Here is a 27,736-nt window from a genome sequence, read left to right as displayed (position 1 = left end):
CAGCGCCCCCTCAGCCCCGACCCACAGCCCCTGCCAGGCCCAGCGCCCCCTCAGCCCCGACCCACAGCCCCTGCCAGCCCAGTGCCCCCTCAGCCCCGACCCACAGCCCCTGCCAGGCCCAGCGCCCCCTCAGCCCCGACCCACAGCCCCTGCCAGCCCAGTGCCCCCTCAGCCCCGACCCACAGCGCCTGCCAGGCCCAGCGCCCCCTCAGCCCCGACCCACAGCGCCTGCCAGGCCCAGCGCCCCCTCAGCCCCGACCCACAGCCCCTGCCAGCCCAGTGCCCCCTCAGCCCCGACCCACAGCGCCTGCCAGGCCCAGCGCCCCCTCAGCCCCGACCCACAGCGCCTGCCAGGCCCAGCGCCCCCTCAGCCCCGACCCACAGCGCCTGCCAGGCCCAGCGCCCCCTCAGCCCCGACCCACAGCCCCTGCCAGCCCAGCGCCCCCTCAGCCCCGACCCACAGCGCCTGCCAGCCCAGCGCCCCCTCAGCCCCGACCCACAGCCCCTGCCAGCCCAGCGCCCCCTCAGCCCCGACCCACAGCCCCTGCCAGGCCCAGCGCCCCCTCAGCCCCGACCCACAGCCCCTGCCAGCCCAGCGCCCCCTCAGCCCCGACCCACAGCCCCTGCCAGGCCCAGCGCCCCCTCAGCCCCGACCCACAGCCCCTGCCAGGCCCAGCGCCCCCTCAGCCCCGACCCACAGCCCCTGCCAGCCCAGCGCCCCCTCAGCCCCGACCCACAGCCCCTGCCAGCCCAGCGCCCCCTCAGCCCCGACCCACAGCCCCTGCCAGGCCCAGCGCCCCCTCAGCCCCGACCCACAGCCCCTGCCAGGCCCAGCGCCCCCTCAGCCCCGACCCACAGCCCCTGCCAGCCCAGCGCCCCCTCAGCCCCGACCCACAGCCCCTGCCAGCCCAGCGCCCCCTCAGCCCCGACCCACAGCCCCTGCCAGCCCAGCGCCCCCTCAGCCCCGACCCACAGCGCCTGCCAGGCCCAGCGCCCCCTCAGCCCCGACCCACAGCGCCTGCCAGGCCCAGCGCCCCCTCAGCCCCGACCCACAGCCCCTGCCAGCCCAGCGCCCCCTCAGCCCCGACCCACAGCCCCTGCCAGGCCCAGCGCCCCCTCAGCCCCGACTCACAGCCCCTGCCAGGCCCAGCGCCCCCTCAGCCCCGACCCACAGCCCCTGCCAGCCCAGCGCCCCCTCAGCCCCGACCCACAGCCCCTGCCCCATCGCCAGCCCAGCGCCCCCTCAGCCCCGACCCACAGCCCCTGCCCCATCGCCAGCCCAGCGCCCCCTCAGCCCCGACCCAGAGCCCCTGCCAGCCCAGCGCCCCCTCAGCCCCGACCCACAGCCCCTGCCAGCCCAGCGCCCCCTCAGCCCCGACCCACAGCCCCTGCCAGGCCCAGCGCCCCCTCAGCCCCGACCCACAGCCCCTGCCAGCCCAGCGCCCCCTCAGCCCCGACCCACAGCGCCTGCCAGGCCCAGCGCCCCCTCAGCCCCGACCCACAGCCCCTGCCAGCCCAGCGCCCCCTCAGCCCCGACCCACAGCCCCTGCCAGCCCAGCGCCCCCTCAGCCCCGACCCACAGCGCCTGCCAGGCCCAGCGCCCCCTCAGCCCCGACCCACAGCCCCTGCCAGCCCAGCGCCCCCTCAGCCCCGACCCACAGCCCCTGCCAGCCCAGTGCCCCCTCAGCCCCGACCCACAGCCCCTGCCCCATCGCCAGCCCAGCGCCCCCTCAGCCCCGACCCACAGCCCCTGCCAGCCCAGCGCCCCCTCAGCCCTGACCCACAGCCCCTGCCAGCCCAGCGCCCCCTCAGCCCCGACCCACAGCCCCTGCCAGCCCAGCGCCCCCTCAGCCCCGACCCACAGCCCCTGCCAGGCCCAGCGCCCCCTCAGCCCCGACCCACAGCCCCTGCCAGCCCAGCGCCCCCTCAGCCCCGACCCACAGCCCCTGCCCCATCGCCAGCCCAGCGCCCCCTCAGCCCCGACCCACAGCCCCTGCCAGCCCAGCGCCCCCTCAGCCCCGACCCACAGCCCCTGCCAGGCCCAGCGCCCCCTCAGCCCCGACCCACAGCCCCTGCCAGCCCAGTGCCCCCTCAGCCCCGACCCACAGCCCCTGCCAGCCCAGTGCCCCCTCAGCCCCGACCCACAGCCCCTGCCAGGCCCAGCGCCCCCTCAGCCCCGACCCACAGCCCCTGCCAGCCCAGTGCCCCCTCAGCCCCGACCCACAGCGCCTGCCAGGCCCAGCGCCCCCTCAGCCCCGACCCACAGCCCCTGCCAGGCCCAGCGCCCCCTCAGCCCTGACCCACAGCCCCTGCCAGGCCCAGCGCCCCCTCAGCCCCGACCCACAGCCCCTGCCAGCCCAGTGCCCCCTCAGCCCCGACCCACAGCCCCTGCCAGCCCAGTGCCCCCTCAGCTCCGACCCACAGCGCCTGCCAGGCCCAGCACCCCCTCAGCCCCGACCCACAGCCCCTGCCAGGCCCAGCGCCCCCTCAGCCCCGACCCACAGCCCCTGCCAGCCCAGTGCCCCCTCAGCCCCGACCTACAGCGCCTGCCAGGCCCAGCGCCCCCTCAGCCCCGACCCACAGCCCCTGCCAGCCCAGCGCCCCCTCAGCCCCGACCCACAGCCCCTGCCAGCCCATCGCCCCCTCAGCCCCGACCCACAGCCCCTGCCCCATCGCCAGCCCAGCGCCCCCTCAGCCCCGACCCACAGCCCCTGCCAGCCCATCGCCCCCTCAGCCCCGACCCACAGCCCCTGCCCCATCGCCAGCCCAGCGCCCCCTCAGAGCCGACCCACAGCCCCTGCCAGGCCCAGCGCCCCCTCAGCCCCGACCCACAGCCCCTGCCAGGCCCAGCGCCCCCTCAGCCCCGACCCACAGCCCCTGCCAGCCCAGCGCCCCCTCAGCCCCGACCCACAGCCCCTGCCAGCCCATCGCCCCCTCAGCCCCGACCCACAGCCCCTTCCCCATCGCCAGCCCAGCGCCCCCTCAGCCCCGACCCACAGCCCCTGCCAGCCCAGTGCCCCCTCAGCCCCGACCCACAGCCCCTGCCAGGCCCAGCGCCGCCTCAGCCCCGACCCACAGCCCCTGCCAGCCCATCGCCCCCTCAGCCCCGACCCACAGCCCCTGCCCCATCGCCAGCCCAGCGCCCCCTCAGCCCGGACCCACAGCCCCTGCCAGCCCAGCGCCCCCTCAGCCGCGACCCACAGCCCCTGCCAGGCCCAGCGCCCCCTCAGCCGCGACCCACAGCCCCTGCCAGGCCCATCGCCCCCTCAGCCCCGACCCACAGCCCCTGCCCCATCGCCAGCCCAGCGCCCCCTCAGCCCCGACCCACAGCCCCTGCCAGCCCAGCGCCCCCTCAGTCCGGACCCACAGCCCCTGCCAGCCCAGCGCCCCCTCAGCCCCGACCCACAGCCCCTGCCAGCCCAGTGCCCCCTCAGCCCCGACCCACAGCCCCTGCCAGCCCAGCGCCCCCTCAGCCCCGACCCACACCCCTGCCCCATCGCCAGCCCAGCGCCCCCTCAGCCCCGACCCACAGCCCCTGCCAGCCCATCGCCCCCTCAGCCCCGACCCACAGCCCCTGCCAGCCCATCGCCCCCTCAGCCCCGACCCACAGCCCCTGCCAGCCCAGCGCCCCCTCAGCCCCGACCCACAGCCCCTGCCCCATCGCCAGCCCAGCGCCCCCTCAGCCCGGACCCACAGCCCCTGCCAGCACAGCGCCCCCTCAGCCCCGACCCACAGCCCCTGCCAGCCCAGCGCCCCCTCAGCCCCGACCCACAGCCCCTGCCCCATCGCCAGCCCAGCGCCCCCTCAGCCCCGACCCACAGCCCCTGCCCCATCGCCAGCCCAGCGCCCCCTCAGCCCCGACCCACAGCCCCTGCCAGCCCAGCGCCCCCTCAGCCCCGACCCACAGCCCCTGCCAGCCCAGCGCCCCCTCAGCCCCGACCCACAGCCCCTGCCAGCCCAGTGCCCCCTCAGCCCCGACCCACAGCCCCTGCCAGCCCATCGCCCCCTCAGCCCCGACCCACAGCCCCTGCCCCATCGCCAGCCCAGCGCCCCCTCAGCCCCGACCCACAGCCCCTGCCAGCCCATCGCCCCCTCAGCCCCGACCCACAGCCCCTGCCCCATCGCCAGCCCAGCGCCCCCTCAGCCCGGACCCACAGCCCCTGCCAGCCCAGCCCTGGGCTCCCCATCGCCAGCCCAGCGCCCCCTCAGCCCCGACCCACAGCCCCTGCCAGCCCAGCCCTGGGCTCCCCATCGCCAGCCCAGTGCCCCCTCAGCCCTGACCCACAGCCCCTGGCAGCCCAGCCCTGGGCTCCCCATCGCCAGCCCAGCGCCCCCTCAGCCCCGACCCACAGCCCCTGCCAGCCCAGCCCTGGGCTCTCCATCGCCAGCCCAGCGCCCCCTCAGCCCCGACCCACAGCCCCTGGCAGCCCAGCCCTGGGCTCCCCATCGCCAGCCCAGCGCCCCTTCAGCCCCGACCCGCGGCCCCTGGCAGCCCAGCCCTGGGCTCCCCATCGCCAGCCCAGCGCCCCCTCAGCCCCGACCCACGGCCCCTGGCAGCCCAGCCCTGGGCTCCCCATCGCCAGCCCAGCGCCCCCTCAGCCCCGACCCACGGCCCCTGGCAGCCCAGCCCTGGGCTCCCCATCGCCAGCCCAGCGCCCCCTCAGCCCCGACCCACGGCCCCTGCCAGCCCAGCCCTGGGCTCCCCATCGCCAGCCCAGCGCCCCCTCAGCCCCGACCCACAGCCCCTGCCAGCCTAGCCCTGGACTCCCCATCGCCAGCCCAGCGCCCCCTCAGCCCCGACCCACAGCCCCTGGCAGCCCAGCCCTGGGCTCCCCATCGCCAGCCCAGCGCCCCCTCAGCCCCGACCCACAGCCCCTGGCAGCCCAGCCCTGGGCTCCCCATCGCCAGCCCAGCGCCCCCTCAGCCCCGACCCACAGCCCCTGCCAGCCCAGCCCTGGGCTCCCCATCGCCAGCCCAGCGCCCCCTCAGCCCCGACCCACAGCCCCTGCCAGCCCATCGCCCCCTCAGCCCCGACCCACAGCCCCTGCCAGCCCATCGCCCCCTCAGCCCCGACCCACAGCCCCTGCCCCATCGCCAGCCCAGCGCCCCCTCAGAGCCGACCCACAGCCCCTGCCAGGCCCAGCGCCCCCTCAGCCCCGACCCACAGCCCCTGCCAGGCCCAGCGCCCCCTCAGCCCCGACCCACAGCCCCTGCCAGCCCAGCGCCCCCTCAGCCCCGACCCACAGCCCCTGCCAGCCCATCGCCCCCTCAGCCCCGACCCACAGCCCCTTCCCCATCGCCAGCCCAGCGCCCCCTCAGCCCCGACCCACAGCCCCTGCCAGCCCAGTGCCCCCTCAGCCCCGACCCACAGCCCCTGCCAGGCCCAGCGCCGCCTCAGCCCCGACCCACAGCCCCTGCCAGCCCATCGCCCCCTCAGCCCCGACCCACAGCCCCTGCCCCATCGCCAGCCCAGCGCCCCCTCAGCCCGGACCCACAGCCCCTGCCAGCCCAGCGCCCCCTCAGCCGCGACCCACAGCCCCTGCCAGGCCCAGCGCCCCCTCAGCCGCGACCCACAGCCCCTGCCAGGCCCATCGCCCCCTCAGCCCCGACCCACAGCCCCTGCCCCATCGCCAGCCCAGCGCCCCCTCAGCCCCGACCCACAGCCCCTGCCAGCCCAGCGCCCCCTCAGTCCGGACCCACAGCCCCTGCCAGCCCAGCGCCCCCTCAGCCCCGACCCACAGCCCCTGCCAGCCCAGTGCCCCCTCAGCCCCGACCCACAGCCCCTGCCAGCCCAGCGCCCCCTCAGCCCCGACCCACACCCCTGCCCCATCGCCAGCCCAGCGCCCCCTCAGCCCCGACCCACAGCCCCTGCCAGCCCATCGCCCCCTCAGCCCCGACCCACAGCCCCTGCCAGCCCATCGCCCCCTCAGCCCCGACCCACAGCCCCTGCCAGCCCAGCGCCCCCTCAGCCCCGACCCACAGCCCCTGCCCCATCGCCAGCCCAGCGCCCCCTCAGCCCGGACCCACAGCCCCTGCCAGCACAGCGCCCCCTCAGCCCCGACCCACAGCCCCTGCCAGCCCAGCGCCCCCTCAGCCCCGACCCACAGCCCCTGCCCCATCGCCAGCCCAGCGCCCCCTCAGCCCCGACCCACAGCCCCTGCCCCATCGCCAGCCCAGCGCCCCCTCAGCCCCGACCCACAGCCCCTGCCAGCCCAGCGCCCCCTCAGCCCCGACCCACAGCCCCTGCCAGCCCAGCGCCCCCTCAGCCCCGACCCACAGCCCCTGCCAGCCCAGTGCCCCCTCAGCCCCGACCCACAGCCCCTGCCAGCCCATCGCCCCCTCAGCCCCGACCCACAGCCCCTGCCCCATCGCCAGCCCAGCGCCCCCTCAGCCCCGACCCACAGCCCCTGCCAGCCCATCGCCCCCTCAGCCCCGACCCACAGCCCCTGCCCCATCGCCAGCCCAGCGCCCCCTCAGCCCGGACCCACAGCCCCTGCCAGCCCAGCCCTGGGCTCCCCATCGCCAGCCCAGCGCCCCCTCAGCCCCGACCCACAGCCCCTGCCAGCCCAGCCCTGGGCTCCCCATCGCCAGCCCAGCGCCCCCTCAGCCCTGACCCACAGCCCCTGGCAGCCCAGCCCTGGGCTCCCCATCGCCAGCCCAGCGCCCCCTCAGCCCCGACCCACAGCCCCTGCCAGCCCAGCCCTGGGCTCTCCATCGCCAGCCCAGCGCCCCCTCAGCCCCGACCCACAGCCCCTGGCAGCCCAGCCCTGGGCTCCCCATCGCCAGCCCAGCGCCCCTTCAGCCCCGACCCGCGGCCCCTGGCAGCCCAGCCCTGGGCTCCCCATCGCCAGCCCAGCGCCCCCTCAGCCCCGACCCACGGCCCCTGGCAGCCCAGCCCTGGGCTCCCCATCGCCAGCCCAGCGCCCCCTCAGCCCCGACCCACGGCCCCTGGCAGCCCAGCCCTGGGCTCCCCATCGCCAGCCCAGCGCCCCCTCAGCCCCGACCCACGGCCCCTGCCAGCCCAGCCCTGGGCTCCCCATCGCCAGCCCAGCGCCCCCTCAGCCCCGACCCACAGCCCCTGCCAGCCTAGCCCTGGACTCCCCATCGCCAGCCCAGCGCCCCCTCAGCCCCGACCCACAGCCCCTGGCAGCCCAGCCCTGGGCTCCCCATCGCCAGCCCAGCGCCCCCTCAGCCCCGACCCACAGCCCCTGGCAGCCCAGCCCTGGGCTCCCCATCGCCAGCCCAGCGCCCCCTCAGCCCCGACCCACAGCCCCTGCCAGCCCAGCCCTGGGCTCCCCATCGCCAGCCCAGCGCCCCCTCAGCCCCGACCCACAGCCCCTGCCAGCCCATCGCCCCCTCAGCCCCGACCCACAGCCCCTGCCAGCCCAGTGCCCCCTCAGCCCCGACCTACAGCGCCTGCCAGGCCCAGCGCCCCCTCAGCCCCGACCCACAGCCCCTGCCAGCCCAGCGCCCCCTCAGCCCCGACCCACAGCCCCTGCCAGCCCATCGCCCCCTCAGCCCCGACCCACAGCCCCTGCCCCATCGCCAGCCCAGCGCCCCCTCAGCCCCGACCCACAGCCCCTGCCAGCCCATCGCCCCCTCAGCCCCGACCCACAGCCCCTGCCCCATCGCCAGCCCAGCGCCCCCTCAGAGCCGACCCACAGCCCCTGCCAGGCCCAGCGCCCCCTCAGCCCCGACCCACAGCCCCTGCCAGGCCCAGCGCCCCCTCAGCCCCGACCCACAGCCCCTGCCAGCCCAGCGCCCCCTCAGCCCCGACCCACAGCCCCTGCCAGCCCATCGCCCCCTCAGCCCCAACCCACAGCCCCTTCCCCATCGCCAGCCCAGCGCCCCCTCAGCCCCGACCCACAGCCCCTGCCAGCCCAGTGCCCCCTCAGCCCCGACCCACAGCCCCTGCCAGGCCCAGCGCCCCCTCAGCCCCGACCCACAGCCCCTGCCAGCCCATCGCCCCCTCAGCCCCGACCCACAGCCCCTGCCCCATCGCCAGCCCAGCGCCCCCTCAGCCCGGACCCACAGCCCCTGCCAGCCCAGCGCCCCCTCAGCCCCGACCCACAGCCCCTGCCAGCCCAGCGCCCCCTCAGTCCGGACCCACAGCCCCTGCCAGCCCAGCGCCCCCTCAGCCCCGACCCACAGCCCCTGCCAGCCCATCGCCCCCTCAGCCCCGACCCACAGCCCCTGCCCCATCGCCAGCCCAGCGCCCCCTCAGCCCGGACCCACAGCCCCTGCCAGCCCAGCGCCCCCTCAGCCCCGACCCACAGCCCCTGCCAGCCCAGCGCCCCCTCAGTCCGGACCCACAGCCCCTGCCAGCCCAGCGCCCCCTCAGCCCCGACCCACAGCCCCTGCCAGCCCAGCGCCCCCTCAGTCCGGACCCACAGCCCCTGCCAGCCCAGCGCCCCCTCAGCCCCGACCCACAGCCCCTGCCAGCCCAGTGCCCCCTCAGCCCCGACCCACAGCCCCTGCCAGCCCAGCGCCCCCTCAGCCCCGACCCACAGCCCCTGCCCCATCGCCAGCCCAGCGCCCCCTCAGCCCCGACCCACAGCCCCTGCCAGCCCATCGCCCCCTCAGCCCCGACCCACAGCCCCTGCCAGCCCATCGCCCCCTCAGCTCCGACCCACAGCCCCTGCCAGCCCAGCGCCCCCTCAGCCCCGACCCACAGCCCCTGCCCCATCGCCAGCCCAGCGCCCCCTCAGCCCGGACCCACAGCCCCTGCCAGCACAGCGCCCCCTCAGCCCCGACCCACAGCCCCTGCCAGCCCAGCGCCCCCTCAGCCCCGACCCACAGCCCCTGCCCCATCGCCAGCCCAGCGCCCCCTCAGCCCCGACCCACAGCCCCTGCCCCATCGCCAGCCCAGCGCCCCCTCAGCCCCGACCCACAGCCCCTGCCAGCCCAGCGCCCCCTCAGCCCCGACCCACAGCCCCTGCCAGCCCAGCGCCCCCTCAGCCCCGACCCACAGCCCCTGCCAGCCCAGTGCCCCCTCAGCCCCGACCCACAGCCCCTGCCAGCCCATCGCCCCCTCAGCCCCGACCCACAGCCCCTGCCCCATCGCCAGCCCAGCGCCCCCTCAGCCCCGACCCACAGCCCCTGCCAGCCCATCGCCCCCTCAGCCCCGACCCACAGCCCCTGCCCCATCGCCAGCCCAGCGCCCCCTCAGCCCGGACCCACAGCCCCTGCCAGCCCAGCCCTGGGCTCCCCATCGCCAGCCCAGCGCCCCCTCAGCCCCGACCCACAGCCCCTGCCAGCCCAGCCCTGGGCTCCCCATCGCCAGCCCAGTGCCCCCTCAGCCCTGACCCACAGCCCCTGGCAGCCCAGCCCTGGGCTCCCCATCGCCAGCCCAGCGCCCCCTCAGCCCCGACCCACAGCCCCTGCCAGCCCAGCCCTGGGCTCTCCATCGCCAGCCCAGCGCCCCCTCAGCCCCGACCCACAGCCCCTGGCAGCCCAGCCCTGGGCTCCCCATCGCCAGCCCAGCGCCCCTTCAGCCCCGACCCACAGCCCCTGCCAGCCCAGTGCCCCCTCAGCCCCGACCCACAGCCCCTGCCAGCCCAGCGCCCCCTCAGCCCCGACCCACAGCCCCTGCCAGGCCCAGCGCCCCCTCAGCCCCGACCCACAGCCCCTGCCAGGCCCAGCGCCCCCTCAGCCCCGACCCACAGCCCCTGCCAGCCCAGCGCCCCCTCAGCCCCGACCCACAGCCCCTGCCCCATCGCCAGCCCAGCGCCCCCTCAGCCCCGACCCACAGCCCCTGCCAGCCCATCGCCCCCTCAGCCCCGACCCACAGCCCCTGCCAGCCCATCGCCCCCTCAGCTCCGACCCACAGCCCCTGCCAGCCCAGCGCCCCCTCAGCCCCGACCCACAGCCCCTGCCCCATCGCCAGCCCAGCGCCCCCTCAGCCCGGACCCACAGCCCCTGCCAGCACAGCGCCCCCTCAGCCCCGACCCACAGCCCCTGCCAGCCCAGCGCCCCCTCAGCCCCGACCCACAGCCTCTGCCCCATCGCCAGCCCAGCGCCCCCTCAGCCCCGACCCACAGCCCCTGCCCCATCGCCAGCCCAGCGCCCCCTCAGCCCCGACCCACAGCCCCTGCCAGCCCAGCGCCCCCTCAGCCCCGACCCACAGCCCCTGCCAGCCCAGCGCCCCCTCAGCCCCGACCCACAGCCCCTGCCAGCCCAGTGCCCCCTCAGCCCCGACCCACAGCCCCTGCCAGCCCATCGCCCCCTCAGCCCCGACCCACAGCCCCTGCCCCATCGCCAGCCCAGCGCCCCCTCAGCCCCGACCCACAGCCCCTGCCAGCCCAGCCCTGGGCTCCCCATCGCCAGCCCAGTGCCCCCTCAGCCCTGACCCACAGCCCCTGGCAGCCCAGCCCTGGGCTCCCCATCGCCAGCCCAGCGCCCCCTCAGCCCCGACCCACAGCCCCTGCCAGCCCAGCCCTGGGCTCCCCATCGCCAGCCCAGCGCCCCCTCAGCCCCGACCCACAGCCCCTGGCAGCCCAGCCCTGGGCTCCCCATCGCCAGCCCAGCGCCCCTTCAGCCCCGACCCGCGGCCCCTGGCAGCCCAGCCCTGGGCTCCCCATCGCCAGCCCAGCGCCCCCTCAGCCCCGACCCACGGCCCCTGGCAGCCCAGCCCTGGGCTCCCCATCGCCAGCCCAGCGCCCCCTCAGCCCCGACCCACGGCCCCTGGCAGCCCAGCCCTGGGCTCCCCATCGCCAGCCCAGCGCCCCCTCAGCCCCGACCCACAGCCCCTGCCAGCCCAGCCCTGGGCTCCCCATCGCCAGCCCAGCGCCCCCTCAGCCCCGACCCACAGCCCCTGCCAGCCCAGCCCTGGGCTCCCCATCGCCAGCCCAGTGCCCCCTCAGCCCTGACCCACAGCCCCTGGCAGCCCAGCCCTGGGCTCCCCATCGCCAGCCCAGCGCCCCCTCAGCCCCGACCCACAGCCCCTGCCAGCCCAGCCCTGGGCTCCCCATCGCCAGCCCAGCGCCCCCTCAGCCCCGACCCACAGCCCCTGGCAGCCCAGCCCTGGGCTCCCCATCGCCAGCCCAGCGCCCCTTCAGCCCCGACCCGCGGCCCCTGGCAGCCCAGCCCTGGGCTCCCCATCGCCAGCCCAGCGCCCCCTCAGCCCCGACCCACGGCCCCTGGCAGCCCAGCCCTGGGCTCCCCATCGCCAGCCCAGCGCCCCCTCAGCCCCGACCCACAGCCCCTGGCAGCCCAGCCCTGGGCTCCCCATCGCCAGCCCAGCGCCCCCTCAGCCCCGACCCACAGCCCCTGGCAGCCCAGCCCTGGGCTCCCCATCGCCAGCCCAGCGCCCCCTCAGCCCCGACCCACAGCCCCTGCCAGCCCAGCCCTGGGCTCCCCATCGCCAGCCCAGCGTCCCCTCAGCCCCGACCCGCGGCCCCCTGCTATCCCAGTCCTAGACTTTCCCCCAGTTCTGCTGGTGCCCCTCAGTCCAGCCCTGACCTCAGCCTTTCCTCCCCCGCTGGGTTGTCTGGGGCAGAGCGGTGCCATGGCTGGTGCCCCATGGCGTCACTGGCTGTGAGGCTGAAGAGCTGCTCTTGCTTTGTGTTTTGCTTGGCCCCAGACGCGCATTGTGCTGGACTGCGGCGAGGACAACGTCTGCATCCCAGAGCTGCGGCTTGCCGCTCACACGTAAGTGCCTCTCGGGTTGAAGCCAGGTCCACCCTCAGGCCACTGGGCTGGGGGTCAGGAAGGAATTTCCTTCCCTGGCATGCTGCAGCATTTGGTGCATGGGGCGTTCGGCTGGCACTGGCCGCTGGTGCTGGCAGGCCACGGGACCGATGGACCGAGCTGACCTGCCGATCCCTGGGGCTCGCAAGGGCTCGTTCCCCATTGGCCACGGTCCACTTTCGCACAGCTTCCACTGGCCGACACGCAGCGTAGGCGGCTCCTATTGGCCAAGCCCTGGATTCCTCAGGCTCCTCCCCTCTGTCTCTCAGGCCCGTGGCCCAGCTGTTCATCGGGGACGAGAACGTGGTTCACATCCTGGCCGACGCCACCAACGTGGGCGAAGGCGCCTTCGAGGCCGAGCTGCGGCTGCAGCTGCCACGCGACGCCCACTATCAGAAAGCCACCAGCGACGTCCAGGTGTGGGCAGGGCTGGGCAGGCTCCCACAGGGCACTGCCATGCTGGCACCTTTCCCCCACTGCAGGGAATCCCTGGGTAAAGGGATCCAGTGCAGCGATGACTTCCCCAGGGGTCCCCTCACCCAGGGGGCACCTCCCCCAGCAGGTAGAAGGGGGCCACCCCAGAGCTCTCCGTGGGGCCCCAGGTGACACCCCACTGCAGTTGCAGTCACAGTCCCGCTGTGGTTTCCATCACTCTGCCATTGCATCGTCTGCCCTGTGCCATCAACTGGGGTTTGAACCGTGAACCACCAGCCTTGCCCTCTGTGATGGGGTCACTCCGCTAGCTGGCTGCAGTGAGAGGTTGTTATCCTGCAGTGAATGCTGCACTCACTTTGGTCCCAAGCGGGCCTGGGATGGGGAGCTCCCATGTGGGGGTGTCCGGGCCCCATCCAGGCCCACCCCACGGTGAACATCCTCAGCCTCCTGCCCCCAGCTGTTCCCTGCTGTAACCCCCTGCCGCTGTCCCCCGGCTGTAGGGGCTGGAGAAGCTGATCTGTAACCCCAAGAAGGAGAACGAGACGCGTGTGGTGATCTGCGAGCTGGGGAACCCCATGAAGAGTGGCACCAAGGTAGGGGTGTTTCCTCCCCCCGCAGGCGCCAGCCATCACTGCCGCCTCTGGGCTGCCCTTCCTTGGAAGATGGGCCCTGGCCGGACACGCCCTTGCCCACCAACTCCTGGGCACCTTGCTCTGTCCCTCGGCGATGGAGGTACCCGAGCATGGTGGTGCCCGGAGCTGCGATCCCCCCCGGCTCAGCCTGCCCCACTCCAGCACAAAGTTGCCTCCCCAGGTGCCCCCCACGGACTGTCTGTACTCCTGGCATGCCCATCACCATGGCCTCTGAGCACCCCGGAGCTAAGAAGGGGCTTTGCCTGCGCCCCCCACCCCCGGCCGAGGAGCCCTGCCCGCACCCTCTGGCCAGGCAGACACCAGTTACCCTCTCCCCACAGATCGCTGTGGACATGGCGCTCAGCGTCAGTAACCTGGAGGATGCCAGCGACACCATCGAGTTCCAGCTGCAGCTGCGGAGGTGATGGAGGGCCCCCCCACCCCCAGCAGCCTGGCGAGTGCCCGGCTCCCTGAGCCACCCCCAGGCCGTGCTGGCTGGCCTGGGACACTCCTTTCACCTCACCCATCGGTCACTCTGGGGCAGAGCCCAGGCAGGGGCCCCAGCTCCCGCCCCACTGCCAGCCTGCCCCAGGCCCTGGGCTCTGAGTGGGGCAAAGCTCAGCCCAGAGCAGCGGGGAAGGCTCCCAGGGCTGGCCCTGTCTTTGGATCTCAAAGCGCTTTGGGAACGTTACCAAATTAGCCCTCCTGGGAGCTCGCAGCCCCAGGTTGCCCAGGAGTGGAAGCAGGAATAGGACCCAGAAGTCCTGGGTCCCAGTTCCCTGCTCTAGCCACTAGCCCCAGTTCCCTCCCAGGCCAGGAATAGGACCCAGGAGTTCCCATCCCCCGCTGTAGCCCCTCGCGCCGGTCGCCTCTGCCCGGCTCTGTCCCAGCAGGGCCCCGCCGGATGCTGCGGCTGACCTGGCTTTTCCCCTGTGGCCGCAGCAAGAACAGCCACAGCCCCGACAGCAACGTGGAGCAGGTGCAGATCCCCATCAAGGCCGCCGCGCTGCTGGACCTGCGAGGGTGAGGGCACCGCGGGCCCGGGGGACGGGCAGAGCAGGGCCCGCTGCCCTGGGGGAGCAGATCTGGGATCCAGAGCGGGGTGGGGTTGGGCGGTGGCGGTGGCTGAGACACCATTCAGTGCCACCTGGGTGCCCTCCGACGGCACCTCCGGCAGGGCTGGGGTTAGCGCCACGTAGCCTCCCCCTGTGGAGCGCAGCAGCCCCGCTCGGGGAGCCCTGCCGAGCCTGGGGCCAGCCGGAGCCTGCAGCCGACCCTGGGGTGGGTGGGAGCCAGGGCCTAGCGCTCGAAAGTGGGAGCCCTCAGCCTGCCCGCCTTGGCTCCCGCAGGAATTCGCTGCCAGCCACCGTGGTGCTGCCAGTGGCGGGCTGGGAACAGGTGGAGGGCAGCCGCCGGCTGGAGGAACACGGGCCCAGGGTGGAGCATGTCTATCAGGTATGGCCCCGCAGCGCGGGGGGACACAGGGCCGGGGGCGGGCTGGGCCTCCTTCCCCCACCCGGAGCTGGGTAATGGGCCCCCTAGTCCTGCCCCCCGCCTGGAACCGGGCAGTGGGCCCCCCGGTCCTGACCCCTCCCAGTGGCCCATGCCAGATGTTTCACAGCTAGGCCCCCCGCCATGGCCCAGGTTGAATTCTGCCCCTCCCCAGCTGGTGCCTGATGTCATCCAGGAGCACCCCGGGGTGGAGAGCCCTGTGCACGGCTCCTCTGGCTGGGAGGCTCTCCGAGCGCCCGTCCTGGGGGGATGCATGGGCTGGGGGGCAGCGGGGCTTGGCTTTGGTTGGTACAGGGAGCCTGGGAGGCTCGTGCGTGGCCCGGGGGAGAGCTGACTTCAAGGCTGGGCCTGTGTGTAGGCAGAGCAGGGCCCTGGCACCCCTGTACCCCACTGCGCCAGCTCAGAATGGGGCTGATCAAAAGGGGTCAGCATGGCTCCTGGAGACCACGTGTCAGCCTCCTGCACACCCCCCCCCACACACGCGCGATGGTACACACCCCCGGGCACTCACCCTGCACACGCGCTGGTACACATGCCCCCGGGCACCCACCCTGCACACGCGCTGGTACACACGCCTCCGGGCACCCACCCTGCACACGCACTGGTACACACACCCCCGGGCACCCACCCTGCACACGCGCTGGTACACCGGCACCTGGGCACGCCCCTGCACACGCACTGGTACACATCCCCCCTGGGCACCCACCCTGCACACGCGCTGGTACACACACCCCCGGGCACCCACCCTGCACACGCGCTGGTACACACGCCCCCGGGCACCCACCCTGCACACACGCTGGTACACATGCCCCCGGGCACCCACCCTGCACACGCACTGGTACACATGCCCCCGGGCACCCACCCTGCACACGCGCTGGTACACACACCCCCGGGCACCCACCCTGCACACGCGCTGGTACACACGCCCCCGGGCACCCACCCTGCACACCCGCTGGTACACATGCCCCCGGGCACCCACCCTGCACACGCACTGGTACACACACCCCCGGGCACCCACCCTGCACACGCGCTGGTACACACCCCCCCGAGCACCCACCCTGCACACGCGCTGGTACACACCCCCCTGGGCACCCACCCTGCACACACGCTGGTACACACATCCCCGAGCACCCACCCTGCACATGTGCTGGTACACACACCCCCGGGCACCCACCCTGCACACGCACTGGTACACACGCCCCCGGGCACCCACCCTGCACACGTGCTGGTACACACGCACCTCCCCGCACACACGCTGGTACACACACACCGGGCACCCACCCTGCACACACGCACTGGTACACACACACCGGGCACCCCCTCCTCACACGCGCTGGTACACCCGCACCTGGGCACCCCGGTACACCCGCACCTGCCCCGGTACACCCACGCCCATACACGCTGGTACACACACACGTGTACACCCGCACACGTGCATGCACCTGCACTGGTATATACACACGCAGGTACACCCACACCCACACGGGCTGGTACACGTATGCACACGCGCTCTGTTCCATACTGCCCTCGCATGCTCCATTCAGCATTGCCGGGCGCACCCCCTATCCCTGGTTGTCTCGTTGCGAGCCGCCCTCCCCCCCCACCCATATGTGTCCCCCCCCAGCACTATTTACTGCATCACGTCCCAGCCTCATCAGGCTTTTCCCAAGCGTCAGCGTCCCCCTAGGCTCAGGTGAGGGGGGGAAGGAGGAGTCACCTTGCTGGGACCCTGGGCTTCCAGACCCCCCTGCCTCCTCCCGGTTAACAGCCCCCAGCTGATGAGCTGGCTCCCCTTGCCAGCGGGTTAATCACCCAACCCTGCACCCTTCTCTTAGATATATCTATGTCATGTTGCCTCTATATAAATCCATGGAACGCCCACACCTGGAACACTATGTGCAGATGTGGTCGCCCCATCTTGAAAAAAAATATTGGAATTGGAAAAGGTTCAGAAAAGGGCAGTGGAAATGCTGAGTGTCTGGAACAGCTTCCGTTGTAGGAGAGATTAATAAGCCTGGGACTTTTCAGCTTGGAAAGGAGACGACTGAGGGGGGATATGGTAGAGGTCTATCAACTCATGACTGGTGTGGAGAAAGTGAATAAGAAAGTGTTATTTACTCCTTCTCAAAACACAAGAACGAGGGGTCACCCAATGAAAGGAATCGGCAGCAGGTTTAAAACGAACCGAAGGCAGCATTTCTTCACACAACGCACAGTCAGTCTGTGGAACTCTTTGCTAGAGGATGTTGTGAAGGCCAAGACTATAACAGGGTTCAAAAAAGAATGAGGTCGGTTCCTAGAGGACAGGCCCACCAGTGGCTATTAGCCAGGATGGGCAGGGATGTACCCCATGCTCTGGGTATCCCTAACCTCTGACTGCCAGAAGCTGGGCCTGGATGAGGGGGGCTGGCTCACTCTATGGTGGCCTGTTCTGTTCATTCCCTCTGAAGTATCTGGCACCGGCCACAGTCAGAGACATGGACTGGGCTAGACGGACAAAGGCTCCGAGCCAGTGGGGCTGTTCTTCCGTCCTCATAGCAAAAAATCAACCTGCACAGCTGCGAGTCTCAGTTAAGTGACTCAGGCTTGTGCTAAGGGGCTAAAGCTGGCATCAGAGAGACATTACCCCCCTCGCTGGGTCCCCAGCCCAGGCTCCAGCCCCAGCCCCAGGGGCCAGGCTGCTACGTTGTGTTACCAGCACACATTAGGGCATCCCACCTTTCCCCAGTTCATAGGGCTCCAGGCAAAAAGCAGCTACCCTTACCCAACTCATAGGGCTCAGGGAGTAACTAACCCGGTCAATTTAAGTACCCACACTCTTTCCCAATACGTAGGGTGTATCCTACTTCTGCAGGCGTGTAGGACCTTTTACCAGTGACCGAGCCTTACACGGTAATATCCTGATCCTCTATTTATTAACACTTACCAAGCAGAATGCTCATTAAGCCTACAACGCCCTACTCACCAGTCCTGATCATGCAGGCAGACTTTCCCTGTTGGCCAGGCAAGGTTGGTCTTGTCTGGGTCCTAGTTGCTGCACATCACGGTCGTGCAGAGGATTCTTAACAGCTCTGATCTTAGGCTGAGTCTTGGGGGTGAGTTATTCTTCTTCCAAGCTTTTCCTTCTTATTCTTCTCTTCCCAGCTGGTCTCATTCTTGGACCCCAGTTTATATAGTGAAACTTGAGCCCTGCTAAGCTACACCCATGCTACAAGAAGGATGTGGAAAAATTGGAAAGAGTCCAGCAGAGGGCAACAAAAATGATTAGGGGTCTGGAGCACATGACTTATGAGGAGAGGCTGAGGGGACTGGGATTATTTATTTATGACGAGATAACTGGCTCTGTGGATGAGGGGAAAGCAGTGGACGTGTTGTTCCTTGACTTTAGCAAAGCTTTTGACACAGTCTCCCACAGTATACCTGAAAGCAAGTTAAAGAAGTATGGGCTGGATGAATGGACCTTAAGGTGGATAGAAAGCTGGCTAGATCGTCGGGCTCAACGGGTAGTGATCAATGGCTCCATGTCTAGTTGGCAGCTGGTATCTAGTGGAGTGCCCCAAGGGTCGGCCCTCAGGCCGGTTTTGTTCAGTATCTTCATAAATGATCTGGAGGATGGTGTGGATTGCACCCTCAGCAAGTTTGCAGATGACACTAAACTGGGAGGAATGGTAGATACGCTGGAGGGTAGGGATAGGATACAGAGGGCCCTAGACAAATTAGAGGATTGGGCCAAAAGAAATCTGATGAGGTTCAACAAGGACAAGTGCAGAGTCCTGCACTTAGGACGGAAGAATCCCATGCACTGCTACGGACTAGGGACCGAGCAGCTAGGCAGCAGTTCTGCAGAAAAGGACCTAGGGGTGACAGTGGACGAGAAGCTGGATATGAGTCAGCAGTGTGCCCTTGTTGCCAAGAAGGCCAATGGAATTTTGGGATGTATAAGTAGGAGCATTGCCAGCAGAACGAGGGACGTGATCGTTCCCCTCTATTCAACATTGGTGAGGTCTCATCTGGAGTACTGTGTCCAGTTTTGGGCTCCACACTACAAGAAGGATGTGAAAAAATTGGAAAGCGTCCAGCGAAGGGCAACAAAAATGATTAGGGGACTGGAACACATGACTTATGAGGAGAGGCTGAGGGAACTGGGATTGTTTAGTCTGCAGAAGAGAAGAATGAGGGGGGATTTGATAGCTGCTTTCAACTACCTGAAAGGGGGTTCCAAAGAGGATGGATCTAGACTGTTCTCAGTGGTGGCAGATGACAGAACGAGGAGTAATGGTCTCAAGTTACAGTGGGGGAGGTTTAGGTTGGATATTAGGAAAAACTTTTTCACTAGGAGGGTGGTGAAACACTGGAATGCGTTACCTAGGGAATCTCCTTCCTTAGAAGTTTTTAAGGTCAGGCTTGACAAAGCCATGGCTGGGGTGATTTAGTCGGGGATCGGTCCTGCTTTGAGCAGGGGGTTGGACTAGAACCTCCTGAGGTCCCTTCTGTGACGCAGCAGGGAGGGGGGAGTGTTGACCTGGGAATGTGCCCTGGGGATGGGAGACCTGAGAGCCTGTCACCTGAGCCAGGAGGGGGAGGGGGAGGTAACACCTCTGCCATTTTAGCCTTTTTGATCAGATTTCTCCCTGGTATGCTGTTGGGCTGGTCTTGTCCACAGTGTTCCCTGGGCCTTCCCATTTCATACCCAAAGAATGAGCTTGTTCTGCACATTTCAGATGCAGCACCTGGTCTCCAACCTCCTACTCAACCGGCCTTTTTACCCAGCCTGGCCTTTTATCCACCTTTTTTACATTAAGGCCCAATTGTTCTGCTCTTTTCTTGTGGGTTTCTGTTAGCACCTTTCAAAGGGACCGGATCCACTGGTCATTTAGCACTTTGGGTTGCCACCCATCTGGAATATCTACATCTAGCCACCATTGTTGGGGTGGTCTCATGTCCCTTCCTGTCATTGCTACAAAGGAGTATAACCGTGACTTGCTGCGACTGACCTTAGGGCCATTAGAATCAGAGGCAGTTTTTTATCCCAATTTTTTTCATTTTCTTTTACCATTTTTCTTAAAGCCTCCTTTAGAGTGCGGTGAGTTCATTCCACTTGTCCTGAGGATTGGGGGTGGCCCGCAATATGGAACCTTTGCTTAATGCCTAATAATTTACATATTTTCTGCCTGGTTTCCCCAGTGGAGTGTGGCCCTTGGACTGAATCGATTTCTTTGGGCAGCCCCCACCGGCTAAACACCACATTAAACAATTGCCGGGGTATAGTCAAAGCTGGGTTAGTCTTTGCTGGGATGGCCTGTAGCCATTTTGTAAAGGGCTCTTGTGATGATGTGACTCAGCAGGGAGGGGGGAGTGTTGACCTGGGAACGTGCCCTGGGGATGGGAGACCTGAGAACCTGTCACCTGAGCCAGGAGGGGGAGGGGGAGGTAACACCTCTGCCCAGGAATGTGAACAGAGGCTGCAGCAGGGAACCTGCTGGGTGGGTTTGGTTTCAGTTTGGGGCTGGGTGGAGGAACACAGGGAACCCCAGGGCTGGGGTCTAAGCTCCCTGCTCCCCCAGAAGGACGTGATTGAGGGGTCCTGGTTGTACCCACAAGCTCTGTTGTGGACTGTGTTCCTGTTGTCCAATAAACCTTCTGTTTTACTGGCTGGCTGAGAGTCTCAGTGGATCCCAGGAAGAGGGGTGCAGGGCCTGGACTCCCCCACACTCCGTGACAACTGGTGGCAGCGGTGGGATGTACTGCACCCCGTGAACGGCGCTTCCTGCAGTAAGTGACTGGGGAGCAGTAAAACGAAGGGGGATTGACAGGGACCAGGCGTGCTGAAGATTCAGAGAGAGACGGTTTCGGGGGGCGGTTAACCCCTGGGAATGTGTGACCAGAGAGAAGGACTTTTGCAGTAACAGGGTCCCCCGGGGGATTGCAGCGAGCGGTCCCAGGGGCGGAGGAGTCTGCAGCTCGACCCTGGCAAAGAGGTGGTGACCTCAAGAAGGACTGGCACACGAGGGGTTTTTCCTGGAAACCGTGGGAAGCTGCCCGGCCTGTGAGTGGCCAGCAGGGAGATGTACGCTAAACGCCTTAAGAGCGACCTGGTGGAGCTGTGCAGGCAGAGGGGGCTGCGCATCGGGAGGTCCACCAAGGAACAGCTGATTGCCCAGCTGGAGGAGAGGGATCGCTTGGATGACCCGATCCCTGTCCCTGAGGGAAGCTGCCCGGGGGACGCAGCGTGGGCCCTGGGGCCTGACCGGGCTGGGAGGGGTCAGACTGCTGCTGAGGACATCCCGAGACCCTTCCTACCTATGTCCGGGGGAGGGGTTGGGGGAAGCCCAGCGAATACCGAGGGCACCCTGACCCCGGCACCCAGCAGGGGATCCTCCCAGCGGAGCTCCCCATCCCTGGAGCGGAGGCGGCTGGAATGGGAGAGGGAGATGAAAATGAGGGAGCTGGAGGATCATGAAAAACAACGTCAACATGAGGAGAAACAACGTCAACATGAGCAGGAGGAGAAGGAGAGGGAGCGTCAGGAGAAGGAGAGGGAGCGTCAGGAGAAGGAGAAACAAAGACAGCATGAACTGGAGCTGGCCAGGCTGAGGAGCAGTGGGGCCCCGGCTGCGGTGAGTGTGGGGGGACCCAAGACTGCAAGGAACTTTGATAAGTGCTTCCTGGCCCAGCGTAAGGAGGGGGAGGACACAGATAGCTTCCTGACGGCCTTTGAGAATGCCTGTGAGCTGCACAGGGTTGACCCTGCAAACAGGCTCCAGTTTCTCACCCCCTTACTGGACCCCAAAGCCGTGGAGGTGTACAGCCGAATGACAGGGGCGGAGGCAGGGGACTATGAACTGTTCAAGCAGGCCCTGCTCCGTGAGTTTGGGCTGACCCCCGAGATGTACCGGAGAAGGTTCCGGAGTCAGCGTAAAACGCCTGAGGTCACCTACCTACAACGGGTCAACCGGATGCAGGGGTATGCCCGCAAGTGGACAGCTGGGGCCCGAGCTAAAGAGGACCTGCTGGACCTAATCGTACTGGAGCAACTGTATGAACAGTGCCCGTCCGACCTGAGGCTGTGGCTGGTGGACAAAAAGCTCGAGAACCCCCAGCACGCAGGGCAGCTGGCCGACGAGTTTGTGAACAGTCGGTCAGGGGGTAGCTGGGAGGAGTCCCAAAAGAACAGGCCCCCCCCGATGCAGAGAGAGAGTCACCAGGGGGCCTCCCAGCGGGGAAATAGGGAGAACCCCCTCCCAAGGGGAACGCCTGGCGTCGGGCCCCTCTGACCCGCTCGAGGGGACCAACGTGACCTGAGCTGCTATCACTGTGGCCAGAGAGGCCACGTACGGTCCCAGTGCCCCGGGCTCAGGGACAGACTGAGCAGACCCAACCTACCCAGGGTTAACTGGGTAGGGACCCAGCTGGACGAGGGGCAGACGACCCAGAAAAGGGGGCCTACCAGTTTACCACCTGCCCCGGAGGGAAGAGTACCCCAGGCCAGCTCCACCAGAGGGCTGGAGGCTCTGGACTCAGGGTGCTCGGTTTACAGGGTGGGCGCGGGGCTGTCCCTCCGGAGAGAGTGCCTTGTCCCCCTGGAGGTGGATGGGAGGAAGGTCAATGGATACTGGGATACGGGCGCGGAGGTGACGCTGGCCCGGCCCGAGGTGGTGGCCCCAGATCGGGTGGTGCCCAACACCTATCTGACCCTGACAGGGGTGGGCGGGACCCCATTTAAGGTGCCCGTGGCAAGGGTACACCTGAAATGGGGGGCCAAGGAGGGCCCCAAGGATGTGGGGGTACACCACCATTTGCCCACTGAAGTTTTGATGGGGGGAGACCTAGAGGACTGGCCAAGCAAGCCCCAGACCGCCCTGGTTGTGACGCGTAGCCAGAGCCGGCGAGGGGCACTGCGCCCTGACCTCGGGGAGGGTATCACACCGGAGGCGCAGGACCCTACCCTGGTGGGGAGGGAGGGCCGAGGGGCACGGCTCAGAGAGGCGGAGGCCTCAGACCTGGCCAGCGAGAGGGAACCGGGCCCCGTCCCTGCCCCAGCTGCTGAGTTCCAGGCCGAGTTGAGGAAAGATCCCTCCTTGCGGAAGCTCAGGGACTGGGCCGACCTCAGTGTGGGACGGACCGTGAGGAGAGGCTGCCAGGAGAGGTTCCTGTGGGAGAAGGGGTTCCTGTACCGAGAATGGGCTCCCACAAGGGAAGTAGAGTCCTGTGGGATCAGGAGGCAGCTGGTGGTCCCCCAGAAGTATCGCCGCAGGCTCCTGTACCTGGCCCATGACATCCCCCTCGCAGGGCACCAGGGAATCCGGCGCACCCGGCAGAGGTTGCTACAGAACTTTTACTGGCCCGGGGTCTTTACCACGGTCCAGCAGTATTGCCGATCCTGTGACCCCTGTCAGAGGGTGGGGAAGGCCCGGGACAAGGGGAAAGCGGCTTTGAGACCTTTGCCCATCATAGAGGAGCCTTTCCAGAAGGTGGCCATGGACATCGTGGGGCCTCTCAGCAAGACGACCCGGTCGGGGAAGAAATACATTCTGGTGGTGGTAGATTTTGCCACCCGCTACCCCGAGGCAGTGCCCTTAGCTTCCATTGAAGCAGACACCGTGGCCGATGCGCTCCTGACCATTTTCAGCCGAGTGGGGTTCCCCAAGGAAGTCTTGACAGACCAAGGCTCCAACTTCATGTCGGCCCTGCTCCGGTGCTTGTGGGAGAAATGTGGGGTCCGGCACGACTGGGCCTCAGCTTATCACCCCCAGTCCAATGGGCTGGTGGAGAGGTTTAACGGGACGCTAAAGATGATGCTGAAAACCTTTATGAACCAGCACCCGCAGGACTGGGACAAGTACTTACCTCACCTGCTGTTCGCGTACAGGGAGGTGCCCCAGGAGTCGACCGGATTTTCGCCTTTCGAACTGTTATATGGCAGGAGGGTGAGGGGCCCCCTGGACCTGATGAGAGACGAGTGGGAGGGGAAGGCCACTCCCGATGGAGAGTCAATGGTGGAGTATGTCCTGATCTTCCGAGAGAGACTGGCTGAACTCATGGGCCTGGCCAGGGAGAATCTGGCCAGAGCCCAGAAGAAGCAGAAGGTCTGGTATGACCGCACGGCGCGGGCCCGTGCCTACGCCACCGGGGATCCGGTGATGGTTCTCATCCCTGTGAGAAAGAACAAACTACAGGCCGCCTGGGAGGGCCCTTTCAAGGTCGTCAAGCAGCTCAATGAGGTAAACTATGTGGTGGAGCTGTCAAACCGGGCGCACCACCGCCGGGTGTACCATGTGAATATGATGAAGCCATATTATGCCAGGGGGAATGTGGTGTTGGCCGTGTGTGGACAGTGGGAAGAGCAGGGAGATGACCCTTTAGTAGATCTATTCCCTGGGACCAGAGCTGGTTTCCCCCTGGAAACAATTCCCCTCTCGGATCAGCTAACCCCTGCCCAGCAAGCTGAGGTCAGGGGGGTGCTGCATCCGTACCGACAGCTGTTTTCCAACCAGCTTGGACGCACTAATCTGACTGTCCACCGGGTGCAGACAGGGTCACACCCGCCGATAAGATGCTCCCCCTTCCGAGTCACAGGGAAAACTGCTCAGGACCTGGAAAGAGAGGTCCGGGACATGCTGGCTTTGGGGGTGATCCAGCCATCTGCCAGCCCTTGGGCCTCGCCGGTGGTGCTGGTCCCCAAAAAGGACGGGTCGGTCCGGTTCTGTGTGGACTATCGGAAGCTCAATGCCATCACTGTATCTGATGCCTACCCCATGCCCAGGCCGGACGAGCTCCTAGACAAGTTGGGAGGAGCTAGGTACCTTACCACCATGGACCTTACAAAGGGCTACTGGCAAGTGCCGCTGGATGCAGATGCCCGACTGAAATCGGCCTTTATCACCCCTCTGGGGCTCTATGAGTTCCTGACCCTGCCTTTCGGCCTCAAGGGAGCGCCGGCCACCTTCCAGCGCCTAGTGGACCAGCTCCTGAGGGGGATGGAGAGTTTTGCCGTGGCGTATATTGATGACATCTGTGTCTTTAGCCAGACCTGGGAGGACCACGTGTCCCAGGTTAGACAAGTGCTGGACCGACTCCAGGGGGCTGGGCTGACTGTAAAAGCGGAGAAGTGCAAGGTGGGGATGGCGGAAGTATCTTACCTGGGCCATCGGGTGGGGAGTGGCCGCCTAAAGCTGGAACCAGCCAAGGTGGAGGTGATCAGAGACTGGCCCGCTCCCCACACCAAAAAGCAGGTCCAAGCCTTTATTGGGATGGCAGGATACTACCGAAGATTTGTGCCCCACTTTAGCGCCATCGCCACCCCCATCACGGAGCTATGCAAGAAGGGGAAGCCAGACAAGGTGGTCTGGACCGAGCACTGCCAGGTGGCTTTCCGAGCGCTGAAGAAGGCTCTGGTCAGTGGCCCAGTTCTGGCAAACCCAGACTTTGACAAGCCCTTTGTGGTGTTCACCGACGCCTCAGACACGGGACTGGGGGCGGTGTTAATGCAGGAGGATGAAAAGGGGGAGAGACACCCCATCGTGTACCTGAGCAAGAAGTTGCTACCCCGGGAGCAACACTACGCGGCCATCGAGAAGGAGTGCCTGGCCATGGTGTGGGCCCTCAAGAAACTAGAGCCCTATCTCTTCGGGCGACACTTCACTGTCTACACCGACCACTCTCCCCTGACCTGGCTGCACCAGATGAAAGGAGCCAACGCCAAGCTCCTGAGATGGAGCCTGCTCCTGCAGGATTACGACATGGACGTGGTCCACGTGAAGGGAAGTGCCAACCTGATAGCGGATGCGCTGTCCCGGAGAGGGGGCCCCGAACTTCCCCAGGTCACTGGTCAGCGTGACCCCGCTCAGTTCAGTCTCGAAGGGGGGAGAGATGTGATGATGTGACTCAGCAGGGAGGGGGGGAGTGTTGACCTGGGAACGTGCCCTGGGGATGGGAGACCTGAGAGCCTGTCACCTGAGCCAGGAGGGGGAGGGGGAGGTAACACCTCTGCCCAGGAATGTGAACAGAGGCTGCAGCAGGGAACCTGCTGGGTGGGTTTGGTTTCAGTTTGGGGCTGGGTGGAGGAACACAGGGAACCCCAGGGCTGGGGTCTAAGCTCCCTGCTCCCCCAGAAGGACGTGATTGAGGGGTCCTGGTTGTACCCACAAGCTCTGTTGTGGACTGTGTTCCTGTTGTCCAATAAACCTTCTGTTTTACTGGCTGGCTGAGAGTCTCAGTGGATCCCAGGAAGAGGGGTGCAGGGCCTGGACTCCCCCACACTCCGTGACAGATCTACAATCACCAGTCAATACTTGTTGTTTCTTGGGGTAACCGGTAGAGGTCCAATGTAGCCTATCCGTAACCGGCCCCATAGACCCTCAATCCTTCGGTGAGCAATGGGACCCTTTTGTACCTCTGGATCTTCTTTGACCGTAGTACATGCCCTTCCTCATGCACGTATTGAATCAATTCAGTCCTAACTTTCTTAGGCACTAGCCACCTTTTAGGCTGTTTCCCAAGGTCTGAGTCATGCCCCATGACCCACACTGCCCCTTGTGGGTCTTTTTGTACATGCCATTTTCCTCTGATTGTTTCTTGCTTCAGTAATTGTTTAATTTCTTCATCCCCTTCTTGCAGAGTTTGCAAATCCAATCTCTGGACTTTTCACCTGTTTTCATGTTCTGGTTACTACATGGATTACCTCCTCTTCCCCTTGTTTGGCTAACACATCTGCCCTGTTATTCCAAAGTCCTTCCTCTCTCCCTGGTCTCTGATGGGCTTTCACACGTGTTACGTAAGTATCCAGCCTTCTACCCTTTCCTAAAGCCGCCAGTTGCTCCCACTACTGTGCATGAGCTCCTGGCTTTCCATCTCCCGGGCACATACCCCTCCCGGCCCAGATGGGCAGCCACCCCACTGTGGCTCTGCACACCCAGTCCGAAGAGGTAAATATTGCCAGGGGGGCTTCCTGATCCTCCCCCTGGAACCCCTTCAGTACCGCCTCGACTTCTGCAGCTTGTGTGTCTTTACTGGAGCCTTTTGGTCCTGGTTGGTATTTACCGTCACAGCTCCATACCCGGTCTTAGCTCTCTCAGCACGAAAATAGCTCGACCCAGCCACGACCCAGATTTGTGCATTTTTCTCCTCAGCTTTCTTTAGGGTGAGTCCTGATTTCACTGGCCCCTCCACCTTGTTATACTCTGGCAGGGGACACTCATGCTCTTGTCCTTGAGCTACAAGGCCACATGGTGCAGGGGACAGCACCTTTCCCCTTTCTACAGTTATCCCTCGATTTACAAGGACCAGCGTCCTTCGTGCCAACCTAGGATTAGATACCTGCCCTTCCTGCGCCTTTCCTGGTATTACGTATTTCAATGGGGAATGTATTGTTTGTACTATGACTTTGGATCCTCCAATTATATATTCCCAATGCTGCAAGGCCCACACTAAGGCCAAGCTTAAGCGTTTTGCACTCATAAGCCACAAGTCGTAACTTCCCCAAGCTTTCTGTAACAGCGCTGGTTCTAGGGCGATATCAGTACTAGCCAATTGCAGGATAAACGATTCTCCCACGTTCGGGTATGCTAGGGCTGGGGCCTGGGCCAGGGCCTGTTTCAGGGTCAGCAATGCCTCTGCGTGATCAGGCCCCCACTCCCACTGCTGCCCTTTCTTTAGGAGAAAATACAGTGGGTGATTCTTGTCCGCTGTGACAAAGTTCCTCCTCTACCTTGGTGGATCTTGCGCTTATCGGCGGATTTGCTCGCCTTGGAGCTTCATGGCAGCCCTCAGCTTGGCCGTTTTTCTGAATTCACAGTCCAGGTCGACGACTCCTCTGTCTGACCAGGAGTTGGGAGGATCTGGGGGGAACCCGGGCCCGCCCTCTACTCCGGGTTCCAGCCCAGGGCCCTGTGGAATGCAGCTATCTAGAGAGCCTCCTGGAACAGCTGTGTGACAGCTACAACTCCCTGGGCTACTTCCCCATGGCCTCCTCCCAACACCTTCTTCATCCTCACCACAGGACCTTCCTCCTGGTGTCTGATAACACTTGTACTCCTCAGTCCTCCAACAGTCCGCGTTCTCGCTGTTAGCGCCTCTTGCTCCCAGCTCCTTACAAGCGCACCACAAACTGAAGTGAGCTCCTTTTTAAACCCAGGTGCCCTGATTAGCCTGCCTTAATTGAGTCTAGCAGCTTCTTGATTGGCTGCAGGTGTTCTAATCAGCCTGTCTGTCTTAATTGTCTCCAGAAGGTTCCTGATTGTTCTGGAACCTTCCCTGTTACCTTACCCAGGGAAAAGGGACCTACTTAACCTGGGGCTAATATATCTGGGGTGTATAAGTAGGGGCATTGCTAGCAGATCGAGGGACGTGATCGTTCCCCTCTATTCGACATTGGTGAGGCCTCGTCTGGAATACTGTGTCCAGTTTTGGGCCCCACACTACAAGAAGGATGTGGAAAAATTGGAGAGAGTCCAGCGAAGGGCAACAAAAAT

General features: G+C 66.9%; 1 protein-coding gene across 1 annotated transcript in view; it reads left to right on the top strand.

Moving 5' to 3' along the window:
* The window catches only part of ITGA2B (integrin subunit alpha 2b), a gene marked incomplete at its 5' end in the record, with an annotated part of 80,456 nt that overhangs the window by 33,876 nt on the left and 18,844 nt on the right, over window positions 1-27,736 (top strand). The window contains 6 exons of the mRNA XM_084615661.1: window positions 11,582-11,649; window positions 11,958-12,105; window positions 12,624-12,716; window positions 13,097-13,176; window positions 13,698-13,778; window positions 14,105-14,210. Of these exons, the coding sequence (XP_084471787.1) occupies window positions 11,582-11,649; window positions 11,958-12,105; window positions 12,624-12,716; window positions 13,097-13,176; window positions 13,698-13,778; window positions 14,105-14,210 (576 nt within the window). The remainder of the gene's footprint in view (window positions 1-11,581; window positions 11,650-11,957; window positions 12,106-12,623; window positions 12,717-13,096; window positions 13,177-13,697; window positions 13,779-14,104; window positions 14,211-27,736) is intronic.

This window comes from Lepidochelys olivacea, assembly GCF_965140295.1.
Source record: "Lepidochelys olivacea isolate rLepOli2 genome assembly, chromosome: 27".
Classification (NCBI taxonomy): Eukaryota; Metazoa; Chordata; order Testudines; family Cheloniidae; genus Lepidochelys; species Lepidochelys olivacea.
Note: the sequence above shows the minus strand (reverse complement) of the source record. Positions and strands in the feature narration are given on the sequence as shown.